General features: G+C 40.9%; 1 protein-coding gene across 1 annotated transcript in view; it reads right to left on the bottom strand.

The window, feature by feature from the left end:
* Window positions 1-1,728: 1,728 nt before the first annotated feature.
* The window catches only part of Gpr63 (G protein-coupled receptor 63), a 34,914-nt gene continuing 19,892 nt past the window's right edge, over window positions 1,729-16,750 (bottom strand). The window contains exon 2 of the mRNA XM_051198648.1: window positions 1,729-3,406. Coding sequence (XP_051054605.1) covers window positions 1,999-3,258 — 1,260 coding nt within the window. The 5' untranslated portion in view covers window positions 3,259-3,406 and the 3' untranslated portion in view covers window positions 1,729-1,998. The remainder of the gene's footprint in view (window positions 3,407-16,750) is intronic.

The raw sequence follows: 16,750 nt of genomic DNA, 5'->3' as shown, positions 1-16,750 counted from the left end.
CATGATTACAATTGCCTCTTGGTGCTGTCAACAAATTTCCAACATCCTGATTCCTGATGACCACGCCAGAGCCCTTCAGACACCATTTTAAGACAGAGCTAACAACGCAAATGTAAAGTAATACTGGAGACCAGATAATGGTAGTAAAGTAGGCTGGGCTCTTCCAACTATACTCACATAGGGAAATCGAAACAAAACAAAAACCCTTAAGGGCTGGGTAAGACCTCAGCAATTCCTGCAACCCAGTTTGGGAAGAAGCACAGACTTGTTTGTCCCAATGGCTCACAAAGCACAAAAGTTCAGGAAAGGTGCTACCCATCCCTGTTAAAGGACAGACACATTGACATCTGCCTTCGCCCAGAGTGCAGTCAGAAGGCCACTCTTTCACCCCTGTTGGCTATTTTATAAGGTAGCAGAGCAAAGCTGACCAAGCTTCTGGATTCACCAGGACAGGCAGACAACTTAAGAAAAAGAATGAAAAATCCAAAGCCTAACCTACTAAAATTAATCTCAGCTCAGACCAGGGTTTATCTCCCTTGGGAAGGCATACCTCTGAAGTTGACAAACTTTAGCTCTGTTAGGCAAAAGGTCCCACTCCTGATTATATTAGAACCCAGCTAGATGGCTGGAAGCCTCCAAAGCAGCAAGGCAAGATCCTGGGCACTCAGGAACTGTCAGTCACTTGTTTCAGAGATTGAAAAATCATCTGATTTTTATATTTATCCTCAGGCCCACCCACTATAAAGGGTGGGCCTAACTCATTTGTTTCCTTTAGAAATTCTAAATCTTTCTCAGATATATAGCAACTTCAAGGCCTATTTGGTCTCCATGCAACCCTGTCTCAAAAAAAAAAAAAAAAAAAAAAAAAAAAAGAGAAGAAGAGAGGAGGTGAGAGAGAATAAAAATATGTAAAGTATGAGGCATCCCCCTTGACTTGACAGGTTCCAACTGAATGAGGAGTCTGTGTGGCAGAAAGGGACAGCGGCATTTGCACCTCAGATGCTTGGAGCCCAGCAGGTGTATCAAAACCTCAGAGGTTTTTTTCAGAGGATTTTTATCCCTCTGAAACTTGGATTTCTTTACTCTTACAGAGGAAACAAATGATACCTACCTCACAGAAATCCATGAAAACAGAGCACTGCTCACTGCCTTGTACACAGCACCCACTGCAGTGATGACCCCTTCTCTCTAAACTTGGTGAGAATGTTTCAATCAGCAAGATGGCCACAAGCTGGACCAGCCAACCTCCCATTCTGTTCCTCCCTGAAATGTGCCTCCTCAATGGTTCCCTGGCACTCTGAGAACTCACTATTATGCTTGAAAAAAAAATCCCTGTGTCTATGTTCCTTTGAAAATTGTACATGCAGCTAAAACATTTTTAATAAAAACTACCTAGAAATTATAAGCATGTCTCCCAAAGCACAATATGTCATATATACAAACAATTCTAAAAACACAGCTGAATTAATCTGTACATTGTCTCTTAAAGTGCACCAAAGTAAATTGTAATAATCTTTAAAATGTCACCAACCTCCCTGGGTTTTGTTTTTTAAATAAAACTAAGTATCTACCAACTGAGATGCATAGGGATTTGACTCCAATCTGATGTCAAAGAGCAGCAGTGTCTTGTAGAAAAGGAAAAGGAACTGATTAACTCAACCAAGCTTGCCTCAGCAGCATAAAAAAAACACCTACAATTCAAATTAACTGCAGGTGCCATGATGCACAATCATGATTTGTGTTAAAAAATAAAACCACTCAACAAACACCTCCCACAAAGTTTTCTTAATCTAGAGGTAACATATGTGACCACTTTCTTACAGTGTGTCCTTAGTTTCAGGATCAAAGTACTTACCACTCTTTCTTTACAACACACACACACACACACACACACACACACACAATAGAAACTAATAAAAGTTTAGAGCCATATTAAAAAAAAAAAAAGTCATCAATAAAGAACCATAATGTCCCAAAATATCTTAAGAGTTTCGGTATTCACAACACCGTCCGATGCTCCCCACACACATAGACAGCACTAGGGCGTATCCGTCGCCTTGTGTGACCAGGGAGACGTGGCAAGAACTTGAAGGACTTGGGCATCATGTCCAAGCAGGCATCATGAAACTTCTTAATCCTCCAGTAGTATATCAGTGGGTTCAATGCAGACTTGAGGTAGCAGAGCCAGAGTAGCCAGGTGCTAATTTCAAAGAAGTTGTGCTGATAGTAAAAGTGCTTGCTGAAGGTTGCCACAAGGCTGTATGTGGTGAATGGGGCCCAGCAGACGATGAAGACAGCAAAGAGGATCAAGATGGTGGTAAAGGCACGTGTTTTAAAGCCCATGTCAATGCTCATTTGGAAGGGTCTCTGTAGACTCATGAGACCCAGTTTACTGGCCTGACTGAGGCATATTCCTTCTGGGTAGCTATGAATCCTCAAGGCATTGTGTCGAAGGGTATTGAGGATGCCCATGAATGAATACAGTATCACCAGGAAAGGTATAAAGAAAGAAATGAGTGAAATCAGAATCACATAAGCCTGGTATCCAGAATTAGTTGTGTATCCAAACACACATTGTGGGGCTCGGGAAGGGATTTGCAAATCTGGATTTCCCACAGCCAAAGGAAAAGCTACAGAAAAAGCAGTTGCCCAGGAAACTGCAATAAGGACCTTAGCCCTGTATGGATTTAGCTTATCTTGTCTCTGAACTATAATCAGGAACCTATCAATGCTAATAATGAGCAGGATAGCAACTCCCTCTATCACAAACAACCAGAAGAACATAGCAGACAACCTGCAGAAGAATTTCCCAAATATCCATCTGGTGGTAAGAATAGTCACCAGGGCAAAGGGCATGTTCAGCACGGCAAGCAGCATGTCTGCAAAAGCCAGGCTGGCGAGAAGGATGTTGATCGCAGAACGCATGGCGGCTTTTTGGTAAACCATGAGGCAAACAACCAAGTTTCCAAGAAAAGACACAAACAGAATAAATATCATTATAGCCGAAAGGATGATCTGGAGAGCTAAATTTAGGCTCTTAAAAACTGCTGGTGTTGGGGTTGTAGCTGTGCTGTTCACTGCTAAGGAACTAAATCCAGTGCTAGTCATGGTTTCTAGACTATATCTAAGCAGCGGACTAGGGCTTGGATGCTGAAATGGTGGGGGCACTGTCATATTCACGTGAGAGTTTTCATAAACTACAAATGTTGTGTTGGATGTCCCGGTATGGGATGCAGTCAAAACTGCTGAGACAACCATGGTTTTAGGAGGATAGGAGGCTCAGGTAAAAACGTGGGTCCTCTTCAGGCATTTCAACACAGCACTGTAGGATCAGGTTCCACTGATGGGCTTGGATATACATACTGGAAAACAAACAAAGTTCCATCTTCCACAAGAATCCTTTTGCCTAAAAATAAGAACATGAGATAAGATTAGTAAACACATTTTATTCTGCTGTTGTCACAACATCCAAGTACTAGCAAGGACTATACATCTCTGCTTAGCTTCTGAGGTCAGATGAGGCTAAGTATGTTCAGGAGAGTATGGCTGAAGACACATTTGACTTTTAAATCTTTCATCATATAGGATCACTCTTATTCCTTCTAAACCTCTAAAACTGTGTTGTCTAACCTACCAACACTAAAATGTCACTGTTGTATTGTTTAACTAATTATAATGGAAAATTTATAATATGTGTTAATAAAGCAAGATGGATTTTGAAATACATTAATGAACCAAAGATAGAAGTCAAAACCTATGGTTGATGCTTTTTAAAAGACTGCATGCAGTAGCCCTCTCCTCTAAGTCCTAGACCATTGGGGAAGAGGAGGGAAAAGATTGTAAGAGTCAGAGGTTAGTGAGGATCTGAGTAAAATGGTCCTTTTGGACTTGGCAGGCCCACTGTGCTTATGAACTCACAGCGGCTATGGATGCCTGAACAAGACCTGCACAAGATACAGCCAATCAGTCAAGATTCTATCAAGGAACAGAAGTGGGTTCATGAGATCCCTAACTGAGAAGCAATGAATAATTGATAGCCTTGTTGGAGGAGAAATAGTTCTCTTAAAGAGTATAGTTCCAAGTTCTACTGGATGACCCTACATCTAGCATAAATGGATGGCACAGACAAAACTCAATGGATTATTGAATCAAATAAAGAAGACACAACGTTGGGGGTAGAGGGAAGGGGCAGTGGATCATAGAGGATTGAGAAAAGAACTTGGTATCAATATAGTCAAAATACGCTCTATGAAAGTCTCCAAGAATTAATAAAAATATTTTTAAAATTAACAGAAAATTTCAGTAGCATCATAGCTTTCCACAGTCACTATTAATAATCATTTCACTAATTCTCTTAGAACAAATTTCAACAGTTCTTTCCTACGGATTCTTATTCCATCTTTACATTAGCATGAAGCTTGATAGCAAAAATAACTTAACCTCAATTCCTGCTTAATATGTGGTAATAGCACACTTTAGGTTTGTCAGCCCTTAAAAGTAAGAATGGTGTTATTTTCAATTAAGATCTGAAAATTTTCTTGGATTTTCTTCCTCCCTTTCTCCCTTTTGCCTCTTTATTGTTGCCCCTTTTCCTCTTTCCCCCATTTTCTCTATCTTCTCCTTTTCCTTTGTCATAGCCATTCCCTTCTCCAGAAAATTCCCCACCAAACACACTAGAAAAAAGACATTCAGATAAATGAGTTATTTTTCCTAAGCTTTCTTCTCATATTCTCTCTTTTCTTCTAAGCCTGTCTATTTTGTGTTTTACTTTTATTGATTCTTTGTGGATTTCACATAATGCATTCCGATCCCACTCATCTCCCTGTCACCTCCCATACACTCTCTGTCCTTGCAACCTCCCCCCCCAAAAAAAAAACAAACTTAAAAAACAAAAAGTAAACAAAGCAAAACAGAGCAACAAAACTAGAAGAATCTCAACATGGGAGCTGTAGTGTGTCCCTTTGAGTCACACAGTTTACCATTTAATCCATTCATCTTTACTTGCAAGTATTTATTGTCATGAGTCATTGGTCTGACTTGAGGCCTCTGGTTTCTGCCACAACACTGCTAATGGGCTCTCATCAGAGTTCATCTTGGCTATGCTGTTGTTGCCCTGTGTCATGAAGATCCTGCTGTTTTAGATCTGTAGATTCATCTCCTTCACATGCTCTAACAGTTCATAGATCTGGTGAATGTTGGAGTGGGCCAACTCATAGCCCTTGTTCTGGACCTGGCTGGTAACTAGGTTGGTCAATTCACTAGCTTTCCCTCATCCTCACTACCCAGATAAGCTCCCCAGCACTGCCTTGGCTAGCTCACCCAATGCAGCCTACAGCAAGGAAAGGGACCAGTTCTGCTCTCAGGCCCTTGGATCCAGCGCTCTCTCTTTCTCTCTCTCTCTCTCTCTCTCTCTCTCTCTCTCTCTCTCTCTCTCTCTCTCTCTCTCTCTCTCTCTCTCTCATTACCAGCATCACCTCTACTGTTTTGCTCAAGGCAAGGTGCCCTCTCTCCTGATTGCTGTAGGGGGAATACCAGAGGGTCAGGTCACGGAACCAGACACGGCCCTCTGCCACAGGCCTGATCCAAACAATACAGTGGCCCCAGTTGACAGCCCTGGCCACCAAGTCAGCCTGGCCTCAGCAGCTGCATAGCCCTTAGACACTAACATGGTCATAGGTTGTGGCCCAGACCCCAGGCTTCCATGTGTGTCCTTGACAGCAACATGGGCCAGGAGCATCAATACAGATTCCAGCTGCAAGCCTGTCCGTTTTCATCATTTTTTTTCCCTGATACACAGACTTCTATTTCTTCTCCTAAAGAATTGAAACTCAGCAATTTGCCAGGAGAAGTAACAAAGATGGTGTTAAAGAAGAGGGGGAGAAAAATAGCTGCATGTCCACAACATACTCAGAAAATTTACAAAGATACTTGGTTACCTTTTCTCAGAGATTTGTTTACCTTTTACTTAGCCCTCAATTGTACATAAGGGAAGTACTTATCGACATCAACCCACATTCTGACATGGCTTCTCCCTTCTGTTGTTCTTAGCCTGGGAGGAGGGGGTAATCTCTTTAGTTACAAAGGATCATTTTTCTGGATAGATTCTTTTGGCAAACCTTTAAAAGGTTAGAAGTAATACACAGAAAGTTAAAACAAAACTACAATTCACACATTATATGGCCTTAGAATCAGCCATTGATTTTTAAGGGTAACTGTCAATATTTCATTCATCCATTTCTTGGGGTGTGAAGGGTAGAGATAGGATCTCATTTGTGATCCAAGATCCAGCACCTGCAGTCCAGTCAAGGTTTTTCTACTACCTTCGCATCTACAATCCACTGTCCTATGTAGACAGCTTTTATTAATAAGAAAAATAGCAGTTGGTTTGCATAAAATACTGACTTTACTATTTCCTCTCATTGTATAGATAATTTTTGTCATTACCTACTAGATTTTTATATAACCTCATAGTCACTCTAAATACAAATTTGGATAAAATGTTATATTAAATTTGTGGCTATGAAAATCTATAATCATCAAGAGGCAATGGAAAAGGAACAAAAATTGTTATAGTTTCTCACCATAATCATGTCAGTCTACTTAGAAAGACCCCAAGTATGCAGTGCTAATATTATGTGTACATAAATCAGTGTTGGTACAGACCTACCTCCAGAGAAAACCATATCAACAAATAGGTATTTTTTTAATTTATTTATTATGTACACAATGTTCTGTCTGCATGTATACCTGCATGCCAGAAGAGGGCACTAGATCTCATTACAGACAGTTGTGAGCTACCATGTGGTTGTTGAGAATTGAACTCAGGACCTCTAAAAGAACAGCCAGTGCTCTCAACCTCTGAGCCAACTCTCCAGCCCAACAAATAGGTATTTTAATCCTAAATTCACAGCTTAAATCATGTTCAGCCAATTGAGCTAAAATGTTTAAAACTGCCTTTCAGAGATGGCAAGATGGCTCAATGAGTAAAAGCACTTGCCACCAAGAATGACAAAGTCGATGTGATCTTTGGGACCCATGTGGTAGGAGAGAAGTGATTCCCACAAGTTGTCCACTGATCTCCACAAGTGTTTTGTGACATATACATAATCTACCATATACATACACACAATAATTAAATAAGCAAAAGGTAATATAAAATTTTAAATTCTATTTCAACAAACATCTATCAAATCTGCAATGGTAAGTTTGAAATACTTAATGTCCTTAAGGCTGGAAGTATAGTGCTAGGGCCTTCACCTAGCATGCAAGGGGCCCTAGATTCTACTTCCTAAATAATAAAATTAACTGATTACAAATAATTAAATTAGATTTAGGATTTTTTAGTTTTGGGGGGTCATGATGAAGAACAACAATTAAAAATAGGGAGAAACAAAAGCAAAATATTATCCATACACAACCAAAGTGTCTTTTGTTTTACAAGCTTCCCATTACACAAACTTCTAACTCAATTACTACTCAGCCTTCAGATATCTATTGAGGGCATTCTATGTTCCAGTCACTAAAAGGAAAATGATTAACAAACTGTCTTGGATTTTGGATTAAAGAGAGAAGATTAACCAAAGAAGGACACTGCATCTTGAAAATCACTTTGAATGGATTTTTGTTAATATACATACATACATATATATATATATATATATATTAAAAAGAATCAGATGTATAATTTAAAGTTCATTAGTATTTTTTTTTAAATGTTTTTAGGCAACAAACCAACCAACTAGTTGCTGCTATGGTAAACAGCCTAACAACACAGAAGAGAGAGCCTTCATCTCCAGAACTTCCAGAAAAATGTTGTTTTGAGGAAACCAAAATATCTGTACATCTTCACTGACTAGCAGTGACCATAGAAATCTCAGGTGAGGATGGAAACAAGAAAGTGACTGAATACTAGGACTGGAAACCCTGCCAGAGGCCTGTCTCTCACTGCAATCACAAGCAAACACACAGCTCCGTGCAAGAAGCTCAAGGCTGGGCAAAAACGTCCGGCTGTAAACGGGATCAAATGAGAATGGCCACACTCTACAGGAGAACTAGCTTTTTCTCACCTACTTCCCTGACTGCTGACAGGCAGCCCCAGATCAGCACAACTGATTCTCACGGTCACCAGTCCAGTCCACAGAGCGAAAAATCACTTCCCGGAAGCAGCACTGACCCATTCCTGGAGGTGAACCCCCCCAAGTGCTAATAGCATCTTAGAAGTTCCACCGCTTCTCAACAATGCTATACTGAGGACCGATCTTCAACATGAATTTCTATTGGGATCTTCAACATGAATTTCTATTGGAACAAACCTCAGTGCAACCGAAACACCACCCAAAAACTAAATATACAGAACAAAGGCAAAACGTTTTGTTTTAGTACATCTCAGGAAGAATAAGCATTAAATGTGAAATCCACGTCTTTTAAAAGCAATTCAATTTAGTGTAATTTTAACAAGATACATACAAAAAGAAAATCTACTAGCTTGGTCTTTTGCTTCTCATCTCCTCCTTCCTTGTCTGTTTCTCCAGTTGCTATCTAAATACAAATAAGTAAAAAATGTGTTTCTGTGGCCCAAACCAAATTTCTGAGTTCTAGTCTTACATGTATATGTGTGTTGTCTATGTAGGGCATGAAGGCATGAGTGCAGGGCTCACAGAGGCCAGAAGAGGGCGGAAGATTCCCCCGAAGCCGGAGTTAACAAGCAGTTGTGAGCCACCTAACCAACCTAGACAGATCTTAGGAAAAGAACTGGGGATCTTCTGCAAGTGTGTGGTTTTAACCACTGAACCATCTTTCCATACCTACACCCAATTATTACATTCTGATGAGAATCTTCTCAGGCCTCTGCATAACCCAAACCCGATGTTCATCTATCACCTCTTCACAGTCTGACTTGAGAGTGACAGGACTTAGTGAGTGAGCAGTCCTTGTGCTGTTTTGGCTTCTGTCAAATTGACATAAACCTATCCATATCTCAGAAAACAAAACTTCAAATGAGAAACTGCCCCCCATACGACTGTCCTGTGGCCCTGTCTGTGGGACACTTTCTTAATGTGGGAAGATCTAGCACACAGTGGGCAATGCCACCTCTGGGCAGGTCATTCTGGATAGTTTAAGCAAAGAGGCTGAGCAAGCCATGGAGAGCAACAAGTCAGTAAGCAGCATTTCTCCATTGGCCTGATTCAGTTCCTACTTCCAGATTTCCTGCCTTGGCTTCCTACCATGATAGCTGGTAACAGTAAGTGAAAATAAACTCTTTGTTCCTCAGATAGGTTTTGATCTGTATTGTATCGATATAACAGAAAGCAAAGTAGGGCAGTCATGTTAGACTTTCCCATGCCACCCCTTCCTTCATGCAACAGACCTGAAAAACAGAGAGATGCTTGTAATGTGATGTTATTGAGACATTTATACTGCATGTAGAGAGAGAGGAAGGGAGAGAGAGAATTACCCAAATGCCAAACTTGAATGTTAATGGCATGTAAAATATGAATTTTATTGTGCTTTGGTTACTCTTAAGAGAAAAGATAAATTGCCTTCAATCTCCAAAACTATGTTTAATGTGTTTAAAAGAAAGAATTAAAGCCTCAAAATTATAATTTAGTAAAGCCTGAGTCTAGGGGTTAGGAGATGGCCTAGATGGTAACCTGCCTTCTAAGCATGAGGACCTGAGTTGATAGCCCCAGCATCCACCCTCCCAGAAGGATAAGCATGGTGGCACATACTGTAATCTCAAGGTGAGGGGGGTGAAGACAGGAGACTCCCCAGAGATTGCTAGCAAGCCAGTCTAGCTAACTCAGTAAGCTCCAGGTTCAAAGACAGAGGCTCATTTGCCAACCTAAAGTAGAGATTGATAGACACTTGATCTCAACTTCTGGCCTCTACAGGTATGCACTTGTGCATGCACCTGCAGACACACACACAGAAAGGAAGGAAGGAAGGAAGGAAGGAAGGAAGGAAGGAAGGAAGGAAGAAAGGAAGGAAGAAGAAAGCCCTAAGTCTAAACCTGGGAGTGGTGGCTCAGGCTTGAAATCCTTAAAGAGCCTGAGGCAGGAATATTGCTTTGAGTCTGAGGCCAACCTGGAATACCTAGTGAGTTCCATGACAGACTGGGCAACCCAGCAAGACTATGTCAACATAAATATTAAAAAAACAAAACGAAAAACAAAAAAAAAACAACTAAGTTATGAAAACCATTAAAACCATTCAAATACCTGACTGACCCCTCTGGCACTGAGGTTAATACAGGAACTTAGCTACCTCCCTAACACAAAAATTCTGACAAATATGGTTCACTTCCTTTTGTGCTACAAATTAATTAAAGACACAGATCAGATGTGGAGAAGAATGGTCCAACTTCATGACTCCTCTGCTGAACATCTTAGGCATATCCAAAACTTCTGAGACTTCTAAATACTTTGCTTTCCTCAGTGGAACAGGTGTCTCTGGAAATGTTAAGTTCCATAGGGGTTAGGTTGGGGTTGGGTGGAAGTTGGGTGGGGTTGGGTGAGGGTCAGGTGGAGTTGGGTGGAGAAGGTTGGAGTTGGGTGGAGGTTGGGTGAGGTTTGGGTGGGGTTAGGTGAGGGGTATGTGCCAGCCATTGCCTTTCTGTTGCTTCTCTGATTCTCAGTGACTTCAGCATACCCTGAAGCCCCTATATCCATGGCACCAGCTATCCACAGCTGTTTCCTTAACATGTACCAATTTCAGTTTCTGATCATTGTACCCATCTCTTTTTTTAATGTTCAAAATCTTGGTTTATTCTTTTTTTTAAAAAAAAAAAATCTACTCACTGCTTGAGGGTATAATTAACTTTAAGAAGTAATTACTCTTACTGAAGAATAGGTGTTTTTCCTATAGGACAACAGTTCTTCCCTGAGATACTAAACTCTTTACTCCACAGAATAACTTATAACTGTACTTCTTGATATATTTTATATATGGGAATATATATAAATACAAACATTTTAAGGATCTTAAGACTATTTTGACTACTACTGCCTCTTTAAAAGTGAAAAAAAATGGGTTTTCAAAATCCTTATCCTTGGAATGTAAAAAATAAATTAATAAAATAAAAAAATTCAAAATGAAAAAAGAATTAGCCACATTTTAAAAAATCCTCATCTTTGCCAGGCCTACCTATGTAAGAGAAAAATTCTAATTTCTTTTAATTGTCATTTTTAAAAATTACTTTGAGGCTTGCAGTTCATCTTAAACTATATCCAAACTATAATATTTTATTTTTGAGATAGAATAGATTTACAATATGTCTTCCTTCCTTCCAAATTCCCCCAACATACATCTCTCCATGCTCTCCTTCAAATTCATGGCCTCTTTCACTAATTATTATTATATGTATGTATGTATGTATGTATGTATGTATTGAGAAAAGGTCTCTAATGTGAAACCAGAAGTTATCTTTGTTCCTTCTCCCTATTACTTCTTCTTTGTAAAAATACACATAAAGATAGCAAGCCTTCAGGAACTGGAGACTAAAGGGCATCCAATAAACAGCAGCCATCTGCATGGAAACTTGCTAAAAACAATTTCCTTTTGCAGAACACTGCAGTGATTTCCATGCAAACTAAATAGAACCAATCCAAAGGCTCTGGCTAAACTGTTTCAGTCTCCAAGCCTTTGCAACACCACTCACAGAATTAAAACTGTTGTAACTTTAGGACAGGTTACAGACCATCCCCCACCTTTACTAATTTTCCGGTAAATCAGAGAGTGTGTGTTGGCTAGTGTCTAGGGGTGGAGTCAGCATCCATGAAAATGGCCAGATCATCCATATCTATGCTCCAACAATGGGCTTTAGTTTTTTTTAAAACTGGAGAAACACAGTTGGGATGTGAGGAACCAACCCTTTTTTCTTTTTCTTTTCTTTTTTATTTTATTATTTTTTTATTATTATTTTACATGTCAATCCCAGTTCCCTCTCCCTCCCTCCGTCTTACCCTCTCCCCCCTCACATGCACCCTGACCACCCTCCCCACCCATCCCTCCACCCCCATTCCACATGTAGGGCTATGTCATCCAGGTAGGGTTATGTAAATCAGTCAAATCATTTGAAGTAGGGACTAGGACTTCTCTCCTGTCTCTAGTTCAAGGAAGTGTCCCTCCATGGGGGATGTGTCAAGGTCCTTTTGTGTACCAGGAATACATCCAGAGAACCAACCCTTTTTTATTGACTTTCATACTAGTCTTTAGGGAACACAAACAGTAAAGAAATACAAACAACTCCAGCTCATTCTTTCAAATGAATCGATTCTTAACAAGTTCATAGATGGACATAACAAATTAATTTTAAACCAATTGATGAATCTCTTTGCTCCAACTTAAACATATATTTTTCAGGTTTTAAAATGGTGTCTGGATGTTGGGATCTCAACTACACACCAGAGTAAGAAATGGGCATCACCTCAGTGCGGGGGGGGGGGGGGGTTATTTTCAGATAACATACAGTTATAAGAAACAATGGAGCTGGGCAGTGGTGGCATACGCATTTAATTCCAGCACTTGGAAGAAAGAGGAAGGTGGATCTCTGTGATTTCGAGACCATCTTGGTCTACAAGAGCTAGTTCCAGGACAGCCTCCAAAGCCCACAGAGAACCCCTGTCTGGAAAAACCAAAAAACAAAACAAAAAAGGAATGAAGGGAGGGAGGGAGGGAGGGAGGGAGGGAGGGAGGAAAGAAGGAATGAAGGAAGGGAGGAAGGAAGGAAGGAAGACTCCTGTGTGTGCCCTGCTTCCCTGGGGCCCTTAACACTAGAGGGTTTCACAAGGAGGATGTTAACATGAAGGGACCAGCCCCTTGCTTTAGCAGCCATGACAGGCTGCAGAAAAGACTCATCATGTGCTTGCCCTTCCTCCCAGTCATGAGGAAGTCAGATACCCACTTAGCAAGGAACCAATCATAAGTTAGCTGATGTGCTTTACAGAGGTTTACAGTAAAAATGGAATGACAGTGATGTGCAGAGCATTGTAACTGCCCTGGGAGGGACTATAGGCCATAGCAACCAGTCAACCAATCAACACAGGACAGGTTGCCCAATCCTGAGACTGTTGCTAGGGGTACCTAGACATTCCCCTTACACTGCTCAATAAGTTCCACCCCTATCCCCAACCCCCACCCACCTCCACCCCCCTGCCTCTTTGTTTCTTGGGGTCCTTCTCACTGGACAGACAAAGGGCCAAAGTTAATGGGGTTAGCTCGTTAAACAACAATAAAAGACTCTTTGCTTTTGCATTGGAACGGGTCTCTTGATGGTTTTGGGGTTCAGAATTTGGACACAACAACAGTGATACAGCTCAGACACACAGCAATACGCTCGACAACAGTCACAACTGGTGGCCTTTCATGGATACATACCTATCAATCCTACTCTTCCGCCACACCTGAACTGAAACAAACATTAGTCTATCGTCTTAGCCTATAATGTCATTCTAAGAGTGTTATTTTATTGAGGGACCAAGAGTTAGACAGATCCCTGACAGGCTAACAGACAGACGAAGGGGAGCCATGGATAGATAATAATGATGGCAAACTTCTTCTGGCTCCTTCCTCACAAGACAAAACCAGCTTAAAGTGCTGGTAGGCTTTTTCTCCCAATGAAGGGACCAGACCCTCACCCAGCCCCCTGCTTCTTTAGCAGCCATGACAGGCTGCAGAAAATACCGAACAAGATGTAGGCCTCTATATGGATACACGGATCAAGATTCATGGGATTGGGCTTAAGAAAGGTTAATATAATTTTATTCGGGGAGAAGGCACTTACAGAAGAAACTTATGACCACCATAAGTTCCCGCTCCAAGGATCCACACAGGCTGCTCTCATTGACCTAACTAGAAGCAAGAGATCGAGCCCGGGTTGGGACCCCAGACCTAGTCCTATCCTCTATCAAGTCTGCACTTGTGACTATGCCCAAATGGGCATGGTAGGTGCTACAGGTGTGTGTGTTGGGGGGGGGGGGGCGGTATCTCACTCACCTGTGACTCAGCAAAATGTGCTGAGCTTCCTAACTTTGCCTGACCTCCTAGTTAGTACGAGATCAGATATCCTCCATGTGGCAAGGAACCAATTAGAAGTTAGATGGCAGGCTCTGGAAGTGCTTTACAGTAGCTTTGGTGTTTTGCAGACCATAGCAACTGCCCTGGGAGGGCCTATAGGTCATAGCAATCAGTTAACCAATCAACACAGAACAGGTTGCCCTAGTCAGGAGGTGCACCAATCCTGAGGCTGTTGTGTAACCATAGACACACCCCTTGCTCTTCCCAATAAATTCCCCACCTCAAAGTTTCTCTGGGTCCTTTTCACACTAACTGCTGTGTTGGAATTAAGATAGTTAACTCATTAAATAATAAAAAGACTTTGCTTTTGTATCAGAATGGGTCTCTTAGTGATTTGGAGGTTCAGAATTAGGGCACACCACCACCAATAGGAGAAAGAGCAAAGTTCTAAAAGACAACATTACTTCTCGCTAGACAGTGTTACTTCTCTCTAGAAGCATTAAGAATCTGTTCCTCACATAACATTCTCAAATTTCACTAGTATTAATCTGAGTTTAAAGCTGTCTTTATCCACTTTGCTGATCTCTCACAATTCTTCAACCTGAAGATTCAGATTATTTCCCCAGCATAGGAAAAGTTTCTATTATATATCTTACTATTCTAGATTTTTATCTGTTGCGGAGATAAAAAAAAAAAAAAAAAAAAAAAAAAAAAGGAAGTTTGGAAAAGAAAGGCTTTATTTGATTTATGTATCACAAGGGAGGCCAAGGCAGGAACCAAGAAGACACTACAAAGGAATGGTGCTTTCTGGCTGGCTCTTGAGGCTCACATTCACCTGCCCATGGAGTAGTACCATCAATAGTGGGCTAGAGTCTCCCACAAGAAAATGCTGCACAGACCTGCTTAACAGATAGTCAGATGGAGGCATTTCCTCAGTGGTAGTTCTTCCTTGTAGGTGACTCTAGTTTGTGTCATCGACAAAAAAAAAAAAAAAAAAAAAAAAAAAAAAAAAAAAAAACTAAACTATTGAGTCACCTTCTGATTCTCTGTCTTTCTATGTCTTTAAAAGTTTCAAGTGTCACTTGGTACTTTTTCTGATAGTCTTTTCCATTCTCCAGTCTCCATTACTGGAGATTTCTTCTTTCTAAGCTCTTTGACATTGGACATTGAGTTACAAAATTTAGAGTTTGCCTTGCTGGGGTTTAATCTTGCTTTGTTTCTATATTTTCTCACTATGTCCCCATTCCTTCCTTTTAGAATGGTGACATATCATATGCCATTGTGTGTTAGAAGTATGTCCTTTGAATTTTGCTTCTTTGGGGAGTTACAATTAAGAGAGTGCCTTGAGTCTCAGAAGAGACTTTGCTTTTTTTTTTTTTTTTTTTTTTTTTTTTTTGTCTTTTGAGACAGGATTTGCCTGTGTACCTTTGGAGGCTGTCCTGGAAGTAGCTCTTGTAGACCAGGCTGGTCTTGAACTCAAAGAGATCCACCTGCCGCTGCCTCCTGAGTGCTGGGTTCAAAGGTGTGCACCAGCCAAGACTTTTTAAACAACTTGAGACTGTGAAAAACTATGAAGTTCTGAAGTTGGACTGAATGCATTTTGGATTACGATATCATCACAAGCCTGTGGTGGGAAGAGAGTAGTTTCAATGATAATGGCCCCCATAGTCTTACATATTTGGATGCTTGGAACCCAGTTAGTTGAACTGTTTGGGAAAGACTAGATCTGTCCTTGTTGGAGAAGGTGTGTCACTGGGAGGTGTGATTTGAGGTTTTTCTACCTCTACTTACAGATAATGTAAGCTCTCATCTACCACTCTGGTGCCATGCCTGTCTGACAGCTGCCATTCTTCCTGACATGATGGTCATGAACTCTAACCCTCTGAAACTATAAGCCCCCCCCAGAACCCTTTTTCTATAAGTCTCCTGGGCCATGGTGATTTGTCACAGCAACAGAAAAGTAACTGAGACATTATCTAATCCTGACAAACTGCTCCAAAGACAGCAGCTACTTTCCTCATTTTGAAGATAAGTAGACAACGGCTCAGAAAGAGGCAAGCCTGTAACCACAGCACGGGTGGGGGAGTTGGAAAAGAACCAGGAGATTCTTGGCACCACATCTCATCTCTTTTCAAAATGCCTTGCTGCTTCTCTCATCATCCAAGGAGAGAGTGACTTTTATGTCATCACCATGGCAATCTGCAAAGTTAAAAATGCTGTCTCTACATCTGGCCTACATCCGTGGCCCAACACCTTCAGGTTTTATTTTTAGATGGGGCTTCCCTAGAGACTTCATTTTCTTCAGAACATTACCCTCTTAGGGCAGTATGAGAGCACACACTGTTTTGTGCAGAGGTAATGAGATGACCAGTAAGAAATGAAGTAGGACAATAACTAAGCAAGGACATTTCTGCGAGTAAAGCTGCACTTCAAATTTAAATTGTTTCACCATAGTCATGCCAATACAGTACCAATAGAAATATGCTACTGGGAAGATCATATGTTCACTCACAGACTTCATAGCTAGGTAAGACTGTTGATAATTTTCATTCCCCCAGAAGTCTGCATAGTCTGCTAACACCTCCTGGCTAAGCCAGCAGGGAAGAAGCTTCCTAGTCAGCATTAACTTGATCCCTCCATGTCCTGTGACCAAAGTGGACAGTGTTGTCAACAATAGGGTCATACCATCAAGCTATGTCAACCAAGAACAATAGCAATTGCCTGTATTGGGGAGGGA

The sequence above is a fragment of the Phodopus roborovskii genome, unplaced genomic scaffold, assembly GCF_943737965.1.
Source record: "Phodopus roborovskii unplaced genomic scaffold, PHOROB, whole genome shotgun sequence".
Lineage (NCBI taxonomy): Eukaryota > Metazoa > Chordata > Mammalia > Rodentia > Cricetidae > Phodopus > Phodopus roborovskii.
This window is presented reverse-complemented; position numbering and strand designations above follow the sequence as displayed.